The following is a 19450-nucleotide window of genomic DNA, read 5'->3' as shown; positions in this document are numbered from 1 at the left end:
TCAAATCTGACTAGACCACGGTCCTGAATAAAATCCTTTTCAGGTTCCCATAAAAACCTGTACACAAATGTTCATAGAAGTTTTATGTGTAATGGCCAAAAAATGGAAGCAGGCTATATGTCCTTCAACAGGTGAATGGTTACACTCTAGTACTTACATATTACTCAGCAATAAACAGGAATGAAGTAATGATTCACATACCTTCCCTGGGTGAAGTCCCAGGGAATTATGCTGTGCAAAAAAAGCCAGTTCAAAAAGGTTACAAACTCCACAATTCTATTTATATAACATTTTTTAAAGGGCAGAATTTTAGAAATGGAGGATAGAGGGGTTAGGGACACAGAAGGGCATGGGAGGGAAGGGTGTGATTATAGGACAACATGAGGGAATTCCCTGGCAGTCCAGTGGTTAGGACTTGGCGCTTTCACTGCCAAGGGCCTGGGTCGATCCCTGGTCGGGGAACTAAGAACCCCACAAGCCACTCGGCCGGCTGAAAAAGAAAAAATATATAGAAAGATAACATGAATGATCCTTACGGTGTTGGAACAGAACTTGGTACACACACACACACACACACACAAATACATGTAAAAGTGAGGAAATATGAACAAGATCAGTGGATTGTGTTAATGTCAATATTCTGATTGTGATATTATACTACAGTTTTTCAAAATGTTACTGTGGGGGAAACTACACAAAGTTTCCCAGTGACCTCTATATTATTTCTTTTTTTTTTTTTTTTTTTTGCGGGACGCGGGCCTCTCACTGTTGTGGCCTCTCCTGTTGCGGAGCACAGGCTCTGGACGCGCAGGCTCAGCGGTCATGGCTCACGGACCCAGCCGCTCCGCGGCCTGTGGGCTCTTCCCAGACTGGGGCACGAACCCGTGTCCCCTGCATCGGCAGGTGGACTCTCAACCACTGCGCCACCAGGGAAGCCCTTATATTATTTCTTAAAACTGCAGATAAAGCTATAATTATCTCAATAAAAATTCTAATTTAAAAACAAAATACTTTGCAGGGCTCCCAAATTCCTACAACAGTGATTCCTAACTTTTTTTCAATGAGTAATTCAAAAAAGCTCCATATAATAATGGTTGTACTTTTAGTATCCACCAACTGAAAAATGATAGTGGAAATAATATGGATTCATGAGACACCCCTCAAGGACCCTTTTCAGGGCTTCAGATCCCCAAGACTGGAAACCCCTGGCCCATATAATGAATATAAATGAACAAAGCATACAAGGCTTTTCAAGAGGTGGTCCCTTCCGAGTTCTCTAGCCTTACCCCATGCCGCTCACTCACGCATACCCCACGCTCTCACCGCACTAAACCACATGCAATTCCATAAATACACAAGATTCACTTTGCGGCTTTGTACATGATGTACCCTCTGCCTGCAATATCCTTGCCCCATTCTATGCCTGACTAACTCCTACTCAAGTTTCAAGATTTTACTCAGGCTTTTTCTAATTCCTCCAAAAAGTCTTCTCTGCACCGAAACTCCTAGGGTTAGATTAGGAGCCCCTCTTCTGTGCTCTCATATTCCCTGTGCTTCCCTCTATCACACTTAGACCAATTACTCAACCTCTTGATGCCCCATTTCATGTTATTTATTTATTTATTTTTGGCCACACCTCACAGCTTCTGGGATCCTAGTTCCCCAATCAGGGATCAAACCCGGGCCCCCTGGAAGTGCACAGTCCTAACCACTGCACCGCCAGTGAAGTCCCCTCATTTCGTTATCTTAAAATAAATAGAAAATAATATGTACCTATCTCATAAAGTTGTGCAAATTAAATGAGTTAATACATCTAAAGTGCTTCAAACAGAGCATGGCACACAGTAAGCATTTGATTACTACCAAGTTGTTTTTGTTCTAATTGTCTGTCTAACCACTACAGTAAAAGATACAAGCAGGAATCAGTATTTGCATCCATCTCTAGGTCTATGGTAGGAGCCTGATCAATATTTGGGAAAAGAATTAAGGGATCTAAGTTTGAGGTGAGGAGGTAGAATTTAAGTCAATGGTAGCACGGGGGATCTAGAAAATTGGGAATTACTACTAAGAGCAAGTATAGGGTAAGTATAGGGTGCAAGCAAGGAATAAGATAGCCATCTCAGAAAGATAAGCACTATTACACATTACTGAGAACTTGGGTGAATAAACACAACTGAGAACTGCTAAATTATACGTATCTCCTAACCTGGCTTTGGCTGTACTCAATTATTATGAAGAACTCCTTTGATTTGTCATTGTAACTTGTTAACATTGAGCTGAAAAAGCTGCTTAACCTTGTGGAGGCACTGTTTCCTCATCTGTAAAATGTGGCATAATAACACAATTTTCTAAGTATTTAAGATTATGCAAGAAAACTACCTAGCCCGTTGATTGAAGTAAAACTAGTTTGGTCTGGATAAATGTTATGTCTTCCCCTTGACTCAAAAACATTTTTTTTCTCTTAAAAGTTTGAAAATATATCCCTTGAATAATAACTACCTAGCTGATGGGAGAATGAGATGTATGTGAAACCGACCTATACAAAGTGCCAGCTTGACAAAGGGTGTAGACGGGTACCTAGAATTACTCTCCCCTCAGCTCCTCATGTTTAATGGAGACTTGCTGGCCCTTCAAGGCCCAGGGAAAGTCCATCTCCACCAGGAAACCTTCTTGAACCACTACAGCCCCTATGAGTCTCCCCTTCTGAGGTCAGAGCACTGAACCCAGTCTGATCCAGGCACCACCTCATAAGGTTTCTTCTAATCATAATTGAATTATGTCCCCCACGTGGCCTGTTAGCTCCTCTGGAGTGGGACTTGACTGTCTTGCTGCTATCTCCACAAGAACAGAATTAAGGACATTCTAACTGCCTAAGGGAGAAAGGGAGGATGAACATGGCAAGAACTATGCAGCAACTTCTACATATGGTGTCTCTTTACAACTCTGTGAAGGTGGTACCTTTATTATCCCCAATATAAGATGAGGAAACTGAGTCCCAGATATACTACATGACTTACTCAAGTCATATAAATGGTGAAAGTAGGGCTGGAACTGGGATACTATCTATCTCCAGAGTCTTCATAATAATAAGTGCCTATTGGTATCTGCCTGGTTACCAACCATATAGCTGATTTGTTAGGCAATTCGGCCACACCAGCCTCCCATCTCAACTCCTCTTTGCTGCCAATTTGGGCCCAAGACAGTTGTTTGACTTTCTTTCTTCCTCTTATTTTGTCCCACATAGGAAATGCGAAGGGAGCTCCCCTGTGTCCCTTCCAGGTTGGAGTATGTGGAAGAAACAGGCTAAACCAAGGGCTCTTCAGGGGTAATAAAAAGGGAGGCAAATATTCATATCCTATAATATCAGAGCCAGAAAGACTCACTAGTTAAATTCTCTGGTTTTACAGATGAGGATGTTGAACCCTAAAAGGCAAGGTCATTTGCCTAAGGTCACACAGCTGAATGGAGACTGAAACCCTGTCTCCCAGCTCCCAAATTAGCGCTCATTTTGGTCTACCCTGCACCAGGCCATGGAGACAGAACTGGAGTATGAACTGTCAGGCCTGTCACTAAGCAAAAAAGCCAAACACTGTAAACACAGGAAATGGGCTGGGGTGAGGTTCAGAGGGCGTAGCAACCTTTGCCAAGTTAGAAGTGTTCACGGGTTTCCTGTCCACAGCTGTTAACTGTCACAGAAACGCTCCAGAAAGTAATACAAGGCAGAGAAAAAGGAAACGACTGAGGCTTAGAATTGACTATAAATTATTCAGGCCAACCCACTTAGTTTTACAGATTAGGAAGCTAAGACCCTCAAAAAAAGAAAAATGACATGTCCAAACTCACACCATAGAATTTAAGGACCCTTAGAAACCACTTATGTGGTTCAAATCTTTCACTTTAATGATGAGCTGTCTGAGACCCAGAAAGGGAAAGAGGCTTGCCCAGTGTCACACAGCTAGACTGGGTCAGAGGCAGCACTGGAACCCGGGTCTTCTACCTCACAGGTCAGTATGCTTCCCACTAGTTAGAGTGAATAAGATAAAGGGGTTTGCCTCAGATGATCTGAGTGCTGTTTTGGTCTCGGAAAAAATACATGTCAGGAAATTGAAAATAAGCAGAATATACTAACAGCTAATGAAGAATGACAAGGACCATACAGAGCAAGCTTAAAGGAGCCAAAACCAAAGTGGTCTGGTTGCTTAAGACACTTTGGGAAACTAAGAGGCAGAAAAATATTTTGGCTATTCTAGGAACTTAAAATCCAAATAAGAACAAGTAGGGAAGGCAGACAGAAAAGGCCGGAAACCCTAAGGGAAATCCCAAGGTACTGCTTCCTTCTTCCGTCCTAGGCCAAAATATCCAGAAAACATCACCGCAGGAGCAACCCTGGGTTCAGCAGGCCACTATGGGGTACTATAGTAATCAGCAGATTCCCGGGCCCCACATGCCACACAGCTGGCAGGTGTGGTGGGGAACTACATTTACACAATTCCTGGCAGTTCATATATATTCAATCCTCACATCAGCCCTGCATAACAAGGATCATGATTGCCATTTTTTAAAATTTATTTATTTCTTTATTGGCTGAGTTAGGTCTTCGTTGCAGCCCATGGGCTTTCTCTAGTTGTGGTGAGCAGGGGCTACTCTTCATTGCGGTACGCGGGCTTCTCATTGCAGTGGCTTCTTTTGCTGCGGAGCATGGGCTCTAGGCGAGCAGGCTTCAGTAGTTGTGGCACACGGGCTCAGTAGTTGTGGCGCACAGGCTTAGTTGCTCTGCAGCATGTGGGATCTTCCCGGACCAGGGATCGAACCTGTGTCCCCTGCATTGGCAGGCGGATTCTTAACCACTGCGCCACCAGGGAAGTCCCATGATTGTCATTTAACAGATGTGGAAACTAGGGTTTAGAGAAGACAAGTCTCTTGTTCACAATCGTAAAGTTAGTATTGTATATGGCAAATACAGTATTCAAACATAAACTCTCATTCCAGAAGTTCTTAGCAAATGCCTGCTGTTCCAATCCTGTGGAACAGGGCTAGGGATACAGTGAGGAAAGAGATATAGTGCCCAGCCTACAGGAGTTCCAATCAGGGATTAGAGAGTTAAGTAATAATTATTATAACAATATAGAACATTTTTGAATGCTTACCATAAGCCAGGTGCTATTCTAAGCTCTCCACATATACTGCTGCATTTAATTCTCACAGTAATTTAGTGAGGTAGTTACTTTTCTTTTTTTTTTTTTGGCTACACCACGCAGCTTGCAGGATTTTAGCTCCCCAACCAGGGATTACACCCGGGCCACAGCAGTGAAAGCGCTGAGTCCTAACCACTGGACCACCAGGGAATCCCAAGGTAGTTACTATTATTCTCCTCATGTACAGGTAGGAAACTAAGGCACAGAGAGATTAAGTAACTTGCTCAAGAGCACACAGCCAGTAAGTTGTAAAAGTAAGGATTCAAACCCAGGCAGCTTGACTCTAGAGCCTATACTCTTTTCTTTTTTTTTTTTTTAATTTACACAGGTATAGTTTATTTATAATGTTGCATTAATTTTACTTTACAGCTAATTGATTCAGTTATATATACACTCTTTTTCACATTCTTTTCAATTATGGTTTATCACAGAATATTGAATATAGTTCCCTGGGCTATACAGTAGGACCTTGTCGTTTATCCATATAATAGTTTGCATCTGCTAATCCCAAACTTCCAAGCCATCCCTCTCCCACACCCACCACCCCTTGGCAACCACAAATCTATTCTCTATGTCTGTGTGTCTGTTTTGTATATAAGTTCACTTGTGTCATATTTTAGATTCCACATATAAGTGATATCATATGGTATTTGTCTTTCTCTTTCTGACTTACCTCAGTATGATAATCTCTAGGTCCATCCATGTTGTTGTAAATGGCGTTATTTCATTCTTTTTTATGGCTGAGTAATATTCCATTGTATATATGTACCACATCTTTATCCATCCATCTTTTGATGGACATTTAGGTTGTTTCAATGTCTTGGCTATTGTGCATACTGCTACTATGAACATAGGGGTGCATTATTTTTTGAATTATAGTTTTATCTGGATATATTCCCAGGAGTGAGATTGCTGGATCATACAGCAACTCTGTTTTTAGTTTTTTAAGAAACCTCCATACTGTTTTTCATAGTGGCTGCACCAATTTACATTTCCACCAACAGTGTAGGAGGGTTCCCTCTTTAGAGCTTATACTCTTTTTTAAAAAATATTTATTTTATTTATTTATTTATCTATCTATTTATTTATTTATTTGGCTGTGTTGGGTCTTAGTTGCAGCACACGGGATATTCGTTGAGGCATGAGGGATCTTTCGTTGCGACATGCGGGCTCTTCGTTATGGTTGTGGCGTGCAGGTTTTCTCTTTATTTGTGGCACGTGGGCTCTATAGTTTTGCAGCACGCGGGCTCTCTAGTTGAGACCTGCAAGCTCAGTAATTGTGGCACGCGGGCTTAGTTGCCCCTCGGCACGTAGGATCTTAGTTCCCCAACCAGGGATCGAACCCATGTCCCCTGCATTGGAAGGCGGATTCTTTACCACTGGACCACCAGGGAAGCCCCAGAGCCTATACTCTTAATAGCCACTTCCAAACAGGCAATGGCAAGACACTCTGGTGAGGGCTCTGATAGAGGGAGGCCGGAGGCAATGGAGGGCCTTGCTGGGACAACTGTAATGAAGAATGACTATCTAGAGGCTAGAGAGGTCAGAGGAACCTGAGCATCGAGGACTGGGCTACGATAGTTGATTGCTCCAGAGACAGGAAGTCTCTGGTGAGAAAAGATGAAAGGGTGACCAGAGTCATTTTCCTCTTCTGCTCTGATCAGGGCACCATTACCTCTGTTCTGCAGAGCTTTCTCATCCAACATCTCACCAATCCTCACTACAGTCAAGGGAATCAGGCAGGGCAGAGACTCCCAATTCCCACTTGACAAATGAGAAAAATGAGACCAATAGAGCAGCAGTGATTTGTCCTAGATATGAGGTGGCGGCAGAAGAAAGTCAAGTCTCTTGGCTTCTGCTCTTTCTACTAATCTACTCTGACTCTAGATCACAAAAAGGAAAATTCAAAACATTGTATTTAGGAAGAGTTTAAAACTCTAGATTTCTCTGACCATTCTCTTTTCATTTTACCACCACTCCCACCACTCCACCACCTCCACCCTGCACCATACATGCACACAGAGTTCTTAAACTCTGCTTACATATACCCATGCTCCCTCCCTTGATGCCTGAAAGTCAGCGATTCAATCAGTGAGTTAATCAACCACAAAGCCTTGGCTGCTATTAGACACCATGTCCTCAGGGAAACATTCCCCTCCACCAGCTCTTCCTCAGCATACAGATCTTTAAATAGCAATTAAAGAAAAGAGAGGAATGCTGAAAAAGGAAAGGTCAGGGAGAAACACCCTATGAGGGGAGAACATCTCAAACGATTCTAAAGTCTGCACAGAGACATCATATTTAGCCCCAGCCTGAGGTCCACCCACAAAATCAACTCAGTTGGGATCTTGAATTTTTAATAAGGAAAAGTACTAAAACTCCATCATTAAATCATTCATTCTTTCTTTCTTTCTTTATGATTGATGTTTACCTTGCATACAACTTAGGTGTTAGAGCCACACGCACTCACACACACACAACCTCTGCCTTCAAAAAGCTTAACTTTTAGTTTATGCTCCATTGTTGTAGATGAAGCCATTTTTTACTAATTCATTTGCTTCTATCATTTATGTGAGTTTTATATATACAAGTGATAATTTGTGTTTTTCAAGTCTTAGTAATATGACTATGGGAGTTACACGGAGAGGAAGAATGAAGGAAAGGCGTGTTTGTTCTTTGATATATTTTTTCATCTATTCCAGAAGATTTTCTTCTTAGAAACTTGAGTTGGCCTGAGGCTCTTTTGGAAAGAGCTCTGTTCAGCAGTAAATAATCTTTTTTTTCCCCTTTAATTAATTAATTGGCTGTGTTGGGTCTTCATTGCTGCACGCGGGCTTTCTCTAGCTGCAGCGAGTGAGGGCTACTCTTTGTTGCAGTGAGCAGGCTTCTCATTGAGGAGGCTTCTCTTGTTGCGGAGCACAGGCTCTAGGCATGCGGGCTTCAGTAGTTATGGCACACAGACTCAGTAGTTGTGGCTCGTGGGCTCTAGAGCAGAGGCTCAGTAGTTGTGGTGCACGGGCTTAGTTGCTCCATGGCATGTGGGATCTTCCCAGACCAGAGCTCGAACCCATGTCCCCTGCATTGGCAGGCCGATTCTTAACCACTACGCCACCAGGGAAGTCCCAATAATCTCTTTTTATTAAAAAAAAAATCAATAGCTTTACCAGAAAAACAAAAACAAAACCTTACCTTCTAGTGGAGAAGGCAGGCAATCAGGATACAAGGAAAGAGCTATAATCAAGGGATATACCACGTTCTGTGGAAGCAAGATGACTAATTCTCCTTTAAGGGTCAGGGAAAGACTTCCCAGAGAAGATTGGCTTGGCCATTGGCTTGGCCTTAGAGAATATGGAACATCTAGATGCTAGAATGCTGAGCCTGCACAGACAGGGCAGGAGAGGTCTCTAAGGGCAGACTAAACAGCCCTAGGTTGGGAATTTCCTGGCAGTGGTTAGGACTCTGTGCTTCCACTTCTGAGGGCCCGGGTTTGATCCCCTGTCTGGGAACTAAGATCCCGCAAGCTCCTTGGCACGGCCATAAAAAAAAAAAAGAGTAGTCCTAGGTTCCTAGCAGAGGAGTTGCCTTGGGATAAAAGAAATATGTCATGGCCCTGGTTGTTTCAAAAATTATATTACCCCTCTGGGGCATCTGCTCCAGGTAAAGTTCATCAGACTCTGTAACGGACCAAACTCTACCTGCACTCAAACAGACCCAAAGCTCTGAGCATAAGCTCTGAGACTCTACAAGAGACTTCTCTATCTTGCCCTCACACACTTCTTCCTGTCTTGCACACAGCCTCCCACAGCAACCAGAGCCCTTATCTCCCAAAGAGCTCTGCTGGTGGATACCACCATTAATTGTCTTAAGACTTAAAGCCAGACAAAATGAGAAACAGTTCAGTTCAAATGCAACCATTAGTGCTTTAACCTTGAGCGAGCCAAAGATGAAGACAAAAGTCCTTTTAATGCACAAACACAGAGCAAAGCTAACAGCTCATATCAAACTAAAGTCCATTCAGTGGAAGCTGCAAATTCGGTAGTCCCTGCCACCCTACCCACCTGTCACCAAACCCATGTTCCAGCTAGGCCCAGCCTAGGCACACAGCACAAGCAGCACAGGAAAGAAGGGTAGGGGAGCAGGTACTCAGACCCTTACCTGAAACACTATCCAAATGGAAGAGAGCAGCTGCACCCTTCCCATGCCCCATCCCGACCCCACAGAATGCCAGCCCAGCCTGGCCCCTGTGGGACTTGAAAATCCGCAAAGAAGCTGGCAATGTGCCACCTGAGCACCACAGACCACACTTCTCAGGAAATGCGGGCTACTTTTGCAGCCCACATGACAGGACTGCCACACGCAATCTAGATACTAATGGCTATTTAAGGAGAGCTGCTCTGAAATAGAGAAAGTGGGTTGAAGTTTGGTGACCAACTTGATCATATTCTACGCCCATTCTCACCTCCATGCAGTCCCCAATATCAAATCCTACCATACCTTCAAGCCCAATCCACATACTGCCTCCTCTGAGAACAGCTTCCAGCCTCCTGCAGTCCTCAATGATCACCCTATTTCATTCAGACAACATTTATTCACTCAGAAAATATGTAGCAATGCTTTTTCTATGGCAGCCCTCTTTGCTGCGGTACTGCTGCATTCCCCTCACTGGAACTCAAATTCTTTGACAAGGCTGCCCAAGTCCTACACATCTACTGCCTAACCCCACCAAGAGTTTCCTCTGCATGCAACAAATCTATTATACTAGATGGTTTAACGTGGACACATCCTACCTCAAGAGCCCACTGCCAATTCTCCTCCCTCTAATTCAGCCTGCACTTCCCGATCAGATCTTGTTTACCACCACTTTATGCAGGCTCACCACGGTGATGACTCTTCACTACCTAGAGCAAAGGTCTTCAAAGTACAGACGACAATCCCTGAGTTAATAGATCAGATTTTTTTTTTAATTTATCAGAGTCCATCAGTAAGGGCATACACTGTTTTACGGAAGTTTCATTTCATTTAAAGAATAACAACAATAATTATAGCAGCTAACATTTATGTAGTACTATGTGTCAGGCACTATTCAAGCACTTTCTATTTGTTATCGCATTCGTCCTCACAACAGCCTTACAAGGTATCATTATTATCATCTCCATTTTTCAGATCAAGAAGCTAAGGCACAGAGAAATAAACTAAGTGGTGGCATTTAGAGACAGGTAGTCTGGCTCCAGAGTTCAAGCCCCTAGCTACTATACTACACAATAGAGTATAAAAAGGGCTTTTAGGGCTTTCCTGGTGGCGCAGTGGTTGAGAGTCCGCTTGCTGATGCAAGGGACACGGGTTCGTGCCCCGGTCCGGGAAGATACCACATGCCGCGGAGCGGCTGGGCCCGTGAGCCATGGCCGCTGAGCCTGCGTGTCCGGAGCCTGTGCTCCGCAACGGGAGAGGCCACAACAGTGAGAGGCCCACGTACCGCAAAAAAAAAAAGGGGGGGGGCTTTTAAATACATATATATACACCAGTATAGAGAGCTCAAAAAAAACCTTCCCATGATAACATCTCTTTTATTTTTTTTAATATTTATTTATTTATTTTGGCTGTACCAAGTCTTAGTTGCGGCATGTGGATCTTTTTAGTTGCAGCATGTGGACTCTTAGTTGTGGCATGCACACAGGATCTAGTTCCCTGACCAGGGATCGAACCCATGCCCCCTGAATTAGAAGCACGGAGTCTTACCCACTGGACCATCAGAGAAGTCCCCAACCTCTCTTTTAAATAAAGCCTAAACTTCTGTCTCTTTAGCTTTACTTCTTACTGCTTCTTCCATATGCCCTCCATTCCCACCAGACTGACATACTCATGGGACCTGAACCTTCCCATCCCCCCTCTTCCCATCACCCTTCTTCCACTCTTCCCTTCCCCCAAATCCTAATCAACCTTTCAGGCTTAGCTCCTCTAGGAAGGCTCCTGGAAAAGGGGAGGAGGGAATTACCACTGGTTTTATGCCCACGATGCATCAGACACTATGCGGGTGCCTTAGACACATTACCCTCATGCGATCTTCACAACCCTGTAAGGCTGCTATCACTATGCCTGCTTCACAGAAAAGAAGAAAGTAGTTCAGAGGGTTAACTTGTCAATGGCCCACAATACTAAAGCACACACTCTTTCCACTATACCTTCTAAGTCCCTTATGACTTCTTCCCCATGTTTAAATAATTACAGGTATACTATTTGATTTTGTATTTTATTAAAAACTGTCTCATATTATTTTCCTGTTTATATATGTGTCTTATCTCTCCAGCTGAACTCTGAGCCTCTCAGCCCAAGGACTTCCTCTATTGCACCTAACACATAGCTAAGCACACAATGGCTACAGAATTTTACCAAACCAAAGCAACATGTTGGCCTTAGCTAGAAGAGAGAATTCTTGTGTTCTGGGTAAAGCTGCTGAACATCTGTGCCTTAACCACACATAACTATTAATTAATTTCTTCTAGAGCTAAGGAAAAAGTTCTCTTAACCAAGAAAATCACATAGTGAAGTCTATGAGTCACTTCTGTCAGCAATAACATGAAGATACCAGAAAACAAGTAGCAAAAAAAGAATTACAGTGGGTGGAGTGTTTTTTCCCTTCCCACTTTGTAGGGAACACAATTGGGATGATGCTCTCTAACGGGTGCACACAGCTTCAGCTATGGAATGAGGGAATCCCAAAGGAAAGGCCAGCAAAACCCAACCAATCCTAAAGTTGCTCACAGAAGGCCCCCAGAGGGCTCAGAAGAATATAGTAGCAAACTACTGGCCAAGGAAGCAGAGAATGTGGGCTCCAGTTCTGGTTCATTCATTTATTCAACAACACTTATTGAAAGTACTGAGGATACCAGTCAATCTAGTGTGTAATCCAGACAAGCAAGTTACTTAACTTTTCTGGACCTCTAAAAAGAGCTTAATAAGCACTTTCTTGCCCATTTCACAAGCTGTTGAGAGGGTCAAATAAGAAAAGGACAGATCAACATCATGGACAAAGTATAAGCCTGTGGGATTTTTTTAATTGTGGTAAAGCACACATAACATAAGTGGCTCTATTTTATATCTGTATTTCTCTGGCCTAAGGGCAGAGCAGTGGTGGGCAGAAATGCAGAAATGAGATCAGCGGTAACCTCAACTTCGTCACAGTCACCCACTCTCCTGACCCCTTGTTGGGCCTGTAAGATTTCCAGGAATCACTGCACAAAGTCAGTTCTAGAATTTTCAGGAATGGAAAGGTCTAAAAGACTCATAGAATCTCAGAGCTAGAAGGGCTTTTCGGATGAAACTCATCGTGACCCACATCCATGTCTCATCTTTCTTCCAGCTTATCACCAGATAACTGTGATGGCACTGCCTATCTTCTGAGAGCCTCAGATATCAGACAGCATTTTATAAGCCAGGTTATCTAGTTTCAATAACTATATTTATTGTCCTATTGCCATGTCTGAGTCTTTAGAAAATTCTTGTCTAAACATTCTGTGTAGGGAGATTGGTTCAAGATGGCGGAGTAGAAGGACATGCACTCACTCCCTCTTGTGAGAGCACCAGAATCACAACCAACTGCTGAACAATCATCAACAGGAAGGCACTGGAACTCACCAAAAAAGATACCCCACATCCAAAGACAAAGGAGAAACCGCAATGAGACGTTAGGAGGGTCACGATCACAATAAAATCAAATCCCATAACGTCTGGGTGGGTAACTCACAAACTGGAGAACATTTATACCACAGAAGTCCACCCACTGGAGGGAAGGTTCTGAGCCCCATGTCAGGCTTCCCAACCTGGGGGTCCGGCAATGAGAGGAGGAATTCCCAGAGAATCAGCCTTTGAAGGCTAGCAGGACTTGACTGCAGCACTTCAACAGGACAGGGGGAAACAGAGACTCCACTCTTGGAGGGCACACACAAAGTAGTGTACGCATCGGGACCCAGCGGACGGAGCAGTGACCCCATAGGAGACTGAACCAGACCTACCTGCTAGTACTGGAGGGTCTCCTGCAGAGGTGGGGGTGGCTGTAGCTTACCATGGGGACAAGGACACTGGCAGCAGAAGTTCTGGGAAGTACTCCTTGGCATGAGCCCTCCCAGAGTCTGCCATTAGGCCCACCAAAGAGGCAGGTAGCCTCCAGTGCTGGGTTGCCTCAGGCCAAACAACCAACAGGGAGGGAACCCAGCCCCATCCATCAGCAGACAAGTGGATTAAAGTTTTATTGAGTTCTGCCCACCAGAGCAACACACAGCTCCACCCACGACCAGAGGCTTGCACAAGCCTCTTAAATATCCTCATCCACCAGAGGGCAGACAGAAGAAGCAAGAACTACAATCCTGCAGCCTGTGGAAGGAAAACCACTTTCACAGAAAGATAGACAAAATAAAAAGGTAGAGGACTTTATACCAGATGAAGGAACAAGATAAAGCCCCAGAAAAACAACTAAATGAAATAGAGATAGGCAACCTTCCAGAAAAAGAATTCATAATAATGATAGTGAAGTTGATCCAGGACCTCAGACAAAGAATGGAGACAAAGATCCAGAAGACACAAGAAATGTTTAACAAAGACCTAGAAGAATTAAAGAACAAACACCTAAAAGAATGAAAGAGCAAAGAAAAACAGAGAGGAACAATACAATAACTGAAATGAAAAATACACTAGAAGGAATCAATAACAGAATAACTGAAGCAGAAGAACGGATAAGTGACCTGGAAGACAGAATGGTGGAATTCACTGCCGTAGAACAGAATAAAGAAAAAAGAATGAAAAGAAATGAAGACCGTTTAAGAGACCTCTGGGAAAACATTAAACACAACAACATTCGCATTATAGGGGTCCCAGAAGGAGAAGAGAGAGAGAAAGGACCTGAGAAAATATTTGAAGAGATTATAGTCGAAAACTTCCCTAATATGGGAAAGGAAATAGCCACTCAAGTCCAGGAAGCGCAGAGAGTCCCAGGCAGGATAAACACAGGAGAAACACACCAAGACACATAGTAATCAAACTGACAAAAATTAAAGACAAAAATTATTGAAAGCAACAAGGGAAAAATGACAAATAACATACAAGGGAACTCCCATAAGGTTAACAGCTGATCTCTCAGCAGAAACTCTACAAGCTAGTAGGGAGTGGCATGACATATTTAAAGTGATGAAAGGAAAGAAACTACAACCAAGATTACCCGACCCAGCAAGGATCTCATTCAGATTCATGGAGACATCAAAAGCTTTACAGACAAGCAAAAGCTAAGAGAATTCAGCACCACCAAACCAGCTCTATAACAAATGCTAAAGGAACTTCTCTAAGTGGGAAACACAAGAGAAAAAAAGGACCTACAAAGACAAACCCATAACAATTAAGAAAATGGTAACAGGAACATACATATCGATAATTACCTTAAACGTGAATGGATTAAATGCTCCAACCAAAAGACACAGGCTCCCTGAATGGATACAAAAACAAGACTCATATATATGCTGTCTACAAGAGACCCACTTCAGACTGAGGGACACATACAGACTGAAAGTGAGGGGATGTAAAAAGAGATTCCATGCAAATGTAAATAGAAAGAAAGCCAGAGTAGCAATTCTCATAATAGACAAAATAGACTTTAAAATAAAGACTATTACAAAAGACAAAGGACATTACATAATGATGAAGGGATCAATCCAAGAAGAAGATATAACAATTATAAATATATATGCACCCAACACAGGAACATCTCAATACATAAGGCAACTGCTAACAGTTATAAAAGAGGAATTCGGGGCTTCCCTGGTGGCGCAGTGGCTGAGAGTCCGCCTGCCGATGCAGGGGACGCGGGTTTGTGCCCCGGTCCGGGAAGATCCCACATGCCACGGAGCAGCTGGGCCCGTGAGCCATGGCCGCTGAGCCTGCGCGTCCGGAACCTGTGCTCCGCAACGGGAGAGGCCACAACGGTGAGAGGCCTGCATACCGCAAAAAAAAAAAAAAGAGGAATTCGACAGTAACACAATAAAAGTGGGGGACTTTAACACCTCACTTACACCAATGGACACATCATCCAGACAGAAAATTACAAAGGAAACACAAGCTCTAAGTGACACAATAGAACAGATAGATTTAATTGATATTTATAGGACATTCCATCCAAAAACAGCAGATTACACTTTCTTCTCAAGTGCACATGGAATATTCTCCAGGGCAGAGCACATCTTGGGTCAAAAATCAAGCCACGGTAAATTTAAGAAACTTGAAATCGTATCAAGCATCTTTTCCGAGCACAACACTATGAGATTAGAAATCAATTCCAGGATAAAAAATGTAAAAAACACAAACACATGGAAGCTAAACAATACGTTACTAAATAACCAAGAGATCACTGAAGAAATCAAAGAGGAAATCAAAAACTACCTAGAGACGAATGACAATGAAAACACAACGATCCAAAACCTTTGGGAGGCAGCAAAAGCAGTTCTAAGAGGGAAGTTTATAGCAATACAAGCCTCCTCAAGAAACAAGAAAAATCTCAAATAAACGATCTAACCTTACACCTAAAGGAACTAGAGAAAAAAGAACAAACAAAACCCAAAGTTAGTAGAAGGAAAGAAATCATAAAAATCAGAGCAGAAATAAATGAAAAAGAAACAAAGAAAACAATAGCAAAGATCTAAAAGCTAGTTGTTTGAGAAGATAAACAAAATTGATAAACCGTCAGCCAGATTCATCAAGAAAAAGAGGGAGAAGATTCAAATCAATAAATTTAGAAATGAAAAAGGAGAAGTTACAATGGACACCGTAGAAATACAAAGCATCATAAGAGACTACTACAAGCAACTTTATGCCAATAAAATGGACAACCTGGAAGAAATGGACAAATTCTTAGAAAGGTATAACCTTCCAAGACTGAACCAGGAAGAAATAGAAAATATGAACAGACCAATCACAAGTAATGAAATTGAAACTGTGATTAAAAATCTTCCAACAAACAAAAGCCCAGGACCAGATGGCTTCACAGGTGAATTCTATCAAACATTTAGAGAAGACCTAACACCCATCCTTCTCAAACTCTTCCAAAAATTTTCAGAGGAAGGAACACTCCCAAACTCCTTCTATGAGTCCACCATGACCTGGATTCCAAAACCAGACAAAGATACTTCAAAAAAAGAAAATTACAGACCAATATCACTGCTGACTGTAGATGCAAAAATCCTCAACAAAATACCAGCAAACAGAACCCAACAACACATTAAAAGGATCATACACCATGATCAAGTGGGATTTATCCCAGGGATGCAAGGATTCTTCAATATACGCAAATCAATCAATGTGATAAACCATATTAACAAATTGAAGAAGAAAAACCATATGATCATCTCAATAGATGCAGAAAAAGCTTTTGACAAAATTCAACACCCATTTATGATAAAAACTCTCCAGAAAGTGGGCATAGAGGGAACCTATCTCAACATAATAAAGGCCATATATGACAGACCCACAGCAAACATCATTCTAATGGTGAAAAACTGAAACGATTACCTCTAAGATCAGGAACAAGACAAGGTTGTCCACTCTCACCACTATTTTTCAACATAGTTTACAAAAATAAACTCAACATGGATTAGAGACGTAAATTTAAGACCAGACACTATAAAACTCTTAGAGGAAAACATAGGCAGAACACTCTATGACATAAATCACGACAAGATCTTTTTTGATCCACCTCCTAGAGTAATGGAAATAAAAACAAAAATAAACAAATGGGACCTAATGAAACTTCAAAGGTTTTGCAAAGCAAAGGAAACTACAAACAAGACAAAAAGGCAACCCTCAGAATGGGAGAAAATATTTGCAAATGAATCAACGGACAAAGGATTAATCTCCAAAATATATAAACAGCTCATGCAGCTCAATATTAAGAAAACAAACAACCCAATCAGAAAATGGGCAGAAGACCTAAATAGACATTTCTCCAAAGAAGACATACAGATAGCCAAGAAGCACATGAAAAGCTGCTCAACATCACTAATTATTAGAGAAATGCAAATCAAAACTACAGTGAGGTATCACCTCACACCAGTTAGAATCGGCATCAGCAGAAAATCTACAAACAGTAAACGCTGGAGAGAGTGTGGAGAAAAGGGAACCCTTTTGCACTGTTGGTGGGAATGTAAATTGATACAGCCACTATGGAGAACAGTATGGAGGTTCCTTAAAAAACTAAAAATAGAACTACCATATGACCCAGAAATCCCACTACTGGGAATATGCCCAGAGAAAACCATAATTCAAAAAGACATATGCACCCCAATATTCATTGCAGCACTATTTACAATAGCCAGGTCATGGAAGCAACCTAAATGCCCATCGACAGACGAATGAATAAAGAAGACGTGGTAAATATATACAATGGAATATTACTCAGCTATAAAACGGAACGAAATTGGGTCATTTGTAGAGGCGTGGATGGACCTAGAGACTGTCATACAGAGAGAAGTAAGTCAGAAAGAGAAAAACAAATATCGTATATTAACGCATATATGTGGAACCTAGAAAAATAGTACAGATGAACCAGTTTGCACGGTAGAAATTGAGACACAGATGTAGAGAATAAACGTATGGACACCAGCGGGGGAAAGTGGGGTGGGGGGTGGGAGTGTGGGTGTGATGAATTGGGGGATTGGGATTGACATGTACACACTGATGTGTATAAAATAGATAACTAATAAGAACCTGTTGTATAAAAAATAAAATTTAAAAAAAAAAGGAAAATAGTCAAGCAAGACCAAACAACAACATTCTGTGTAGGACCCAGTTACATGCTAGTGAAAAATAAAGCTCCTGTACCCAACTTGGACCCAAACATAAAAGGAAAGCAGTACCTTCCAGAAGCTAGTATGGTGCTAGTACAGATATTTAGTAAGAATCAGTCCCTCAATGAAGGAAAGGGTTTCAAGATCCAGGTTCAGATGACATGGTCCAGTTGCCCCTTCTCACATCTTCTAATGCCAACCTTAGTCATTCTGGATGGTGGTCTCATTAAGAAATTCAGCACTTCCTCCCTGTGGCCCTAGGTAGCTAGTCTCTGTTTAACAGTTGTAAAGTCAAAGCACTCCTATCTCTGCATGGCCCACTCCAGTGATAGGGAGTTACAGTAGTTTGGAAAATCTTCCTTGTTTATTAGCAGGGGACCAGATTAAACAACAATCCAAACTACTTTAGTTAGAGAAAAACTGCCATTTTAAAAGTTGTCAGCCCCTCTCTGTCTTAGAAATATCAAGTCATCTTGGCACAGACTATTGTTCTTAAGGGGTTTTTTAACCCCCCTTTAATTATATAAATATAAAGCAAGCAGGCACACATTATCCCTGGGGAAAAGGATACAACATGATCTTCTGTGACTTGGCAAAGACTGTTCCCAATACTCCTTGGTATGTAAAACTGGGAAAAATGAATACAAATATACACAGGGTCCAAAGCTCTCCCAGGACCAAAGACTGAAACCTTGACCACCTTTCTTTTGAGGTTCTATACTATTAGAATTTCTCAGACTGACTTGAGATTTTAAGTCAAGTTAAAGGTAGGAAAGGACAGTAAGAGCCTACAGTAAGCACTCACACTGAGGAAAGAGAAAGTATGAATGGGTGTTCTAAGCTCAATACCATAACCAAAATGATCATGGAAGAATGCTGGCTATGCAAACACTTCTAGACCCAGCCAACTAGAGATTGAAGAGGTTCCCTTCTCCAGTGGATGAGCATATATAGACATGACTTGGAGAGGTCAAACACAGTAAAGCCTAGGCCAGGTGTGACATTCAAGGAGCACTATATCATCCTCCCTCAAAGAACCACTGTCACTTGTGCAGAGCCAAGTCCTCACAGCTACACTAAATAAGGAAACAACATACTGTGAGTAGTCCATTTTTAAAAGCCACAATGTGTTATCATCAACAGAAGCTAAAATATGGGGCCCGCAACCAGACCAATAAGATTCTCTAGCCCTCTATTTGGAACTAAGCCTGACCCCTTAGAGTTCTTAATACTTCAGAAAGAGAAAGAGGGAGGAGGAAAATCCCCAAGAGAAACATACTAAATTTCCTGATAATTTTATAGTCATTCAAGAGATTAACCTTAATATTGGAAAGACATCTGACCTTATTTGTACTTCAAACAAATGACAAGCTAATGAGGCATTTCATATCCACTGAACTTTAATTTTTCCAAAATATGCTATACTGGCCCACCCAT

At 42.1% G+C, this 19450-nt stretch overlaps 1 protein-coding gene across 4 annotated transcripts in view; it reads right to left on the bottom strand.

The window, feature by feature from the left end:
* The window catches only part of STIM1 (stromal interaction molecule 1), a 189653-nt gene that overhangs the window by 101745 nt on the left and 68458 nt on the right, over positions 1-19450 (bottom strand). Inside the window, exon 1 of one of the 4 annotated variants that reach the window (XM_024731853.1) lies at positions 9351-9417. The exons of the other annotated variants lie outside the window; for them this stretch is intronic. Coding sequence (XP_024587621.1) covers positions 9351-9402 — 52 coding nt within the window. The 5' untranslated portion in view covers positions 9403-9417. Of the gene's footprint in view, positions 1-9350; positions 9418-19450 lie in introns of those variants that run through there. 4 annotated transcript variants of the gene reach the window in all.

The sequence above is a fragment of the Neophocaena asiaeorientalis genome, unplaced genomic scaffold (genome assembly GCF_003031525.2).
Source record: "Neophocaena asiaeorientalis asiaeorientalis breed wild unplaced genomic scaffold, Neophocaena_asiaeorientalis_V1.1 scaffold232, whole genome shotgun sequence".
NCBI classification, from domain to species: Eukaryota; Metazoa; Chordata; class Mammalia; order Artiodactyla; family Phocoenidae; genus Neophocaena; species Neophocaena asiaeorientalis.
The sequence above is the reverse complement of the archived record's forward strand: the minus strand, read 5'-3'. Positions and strand labels throughout refer to the sequence as shown.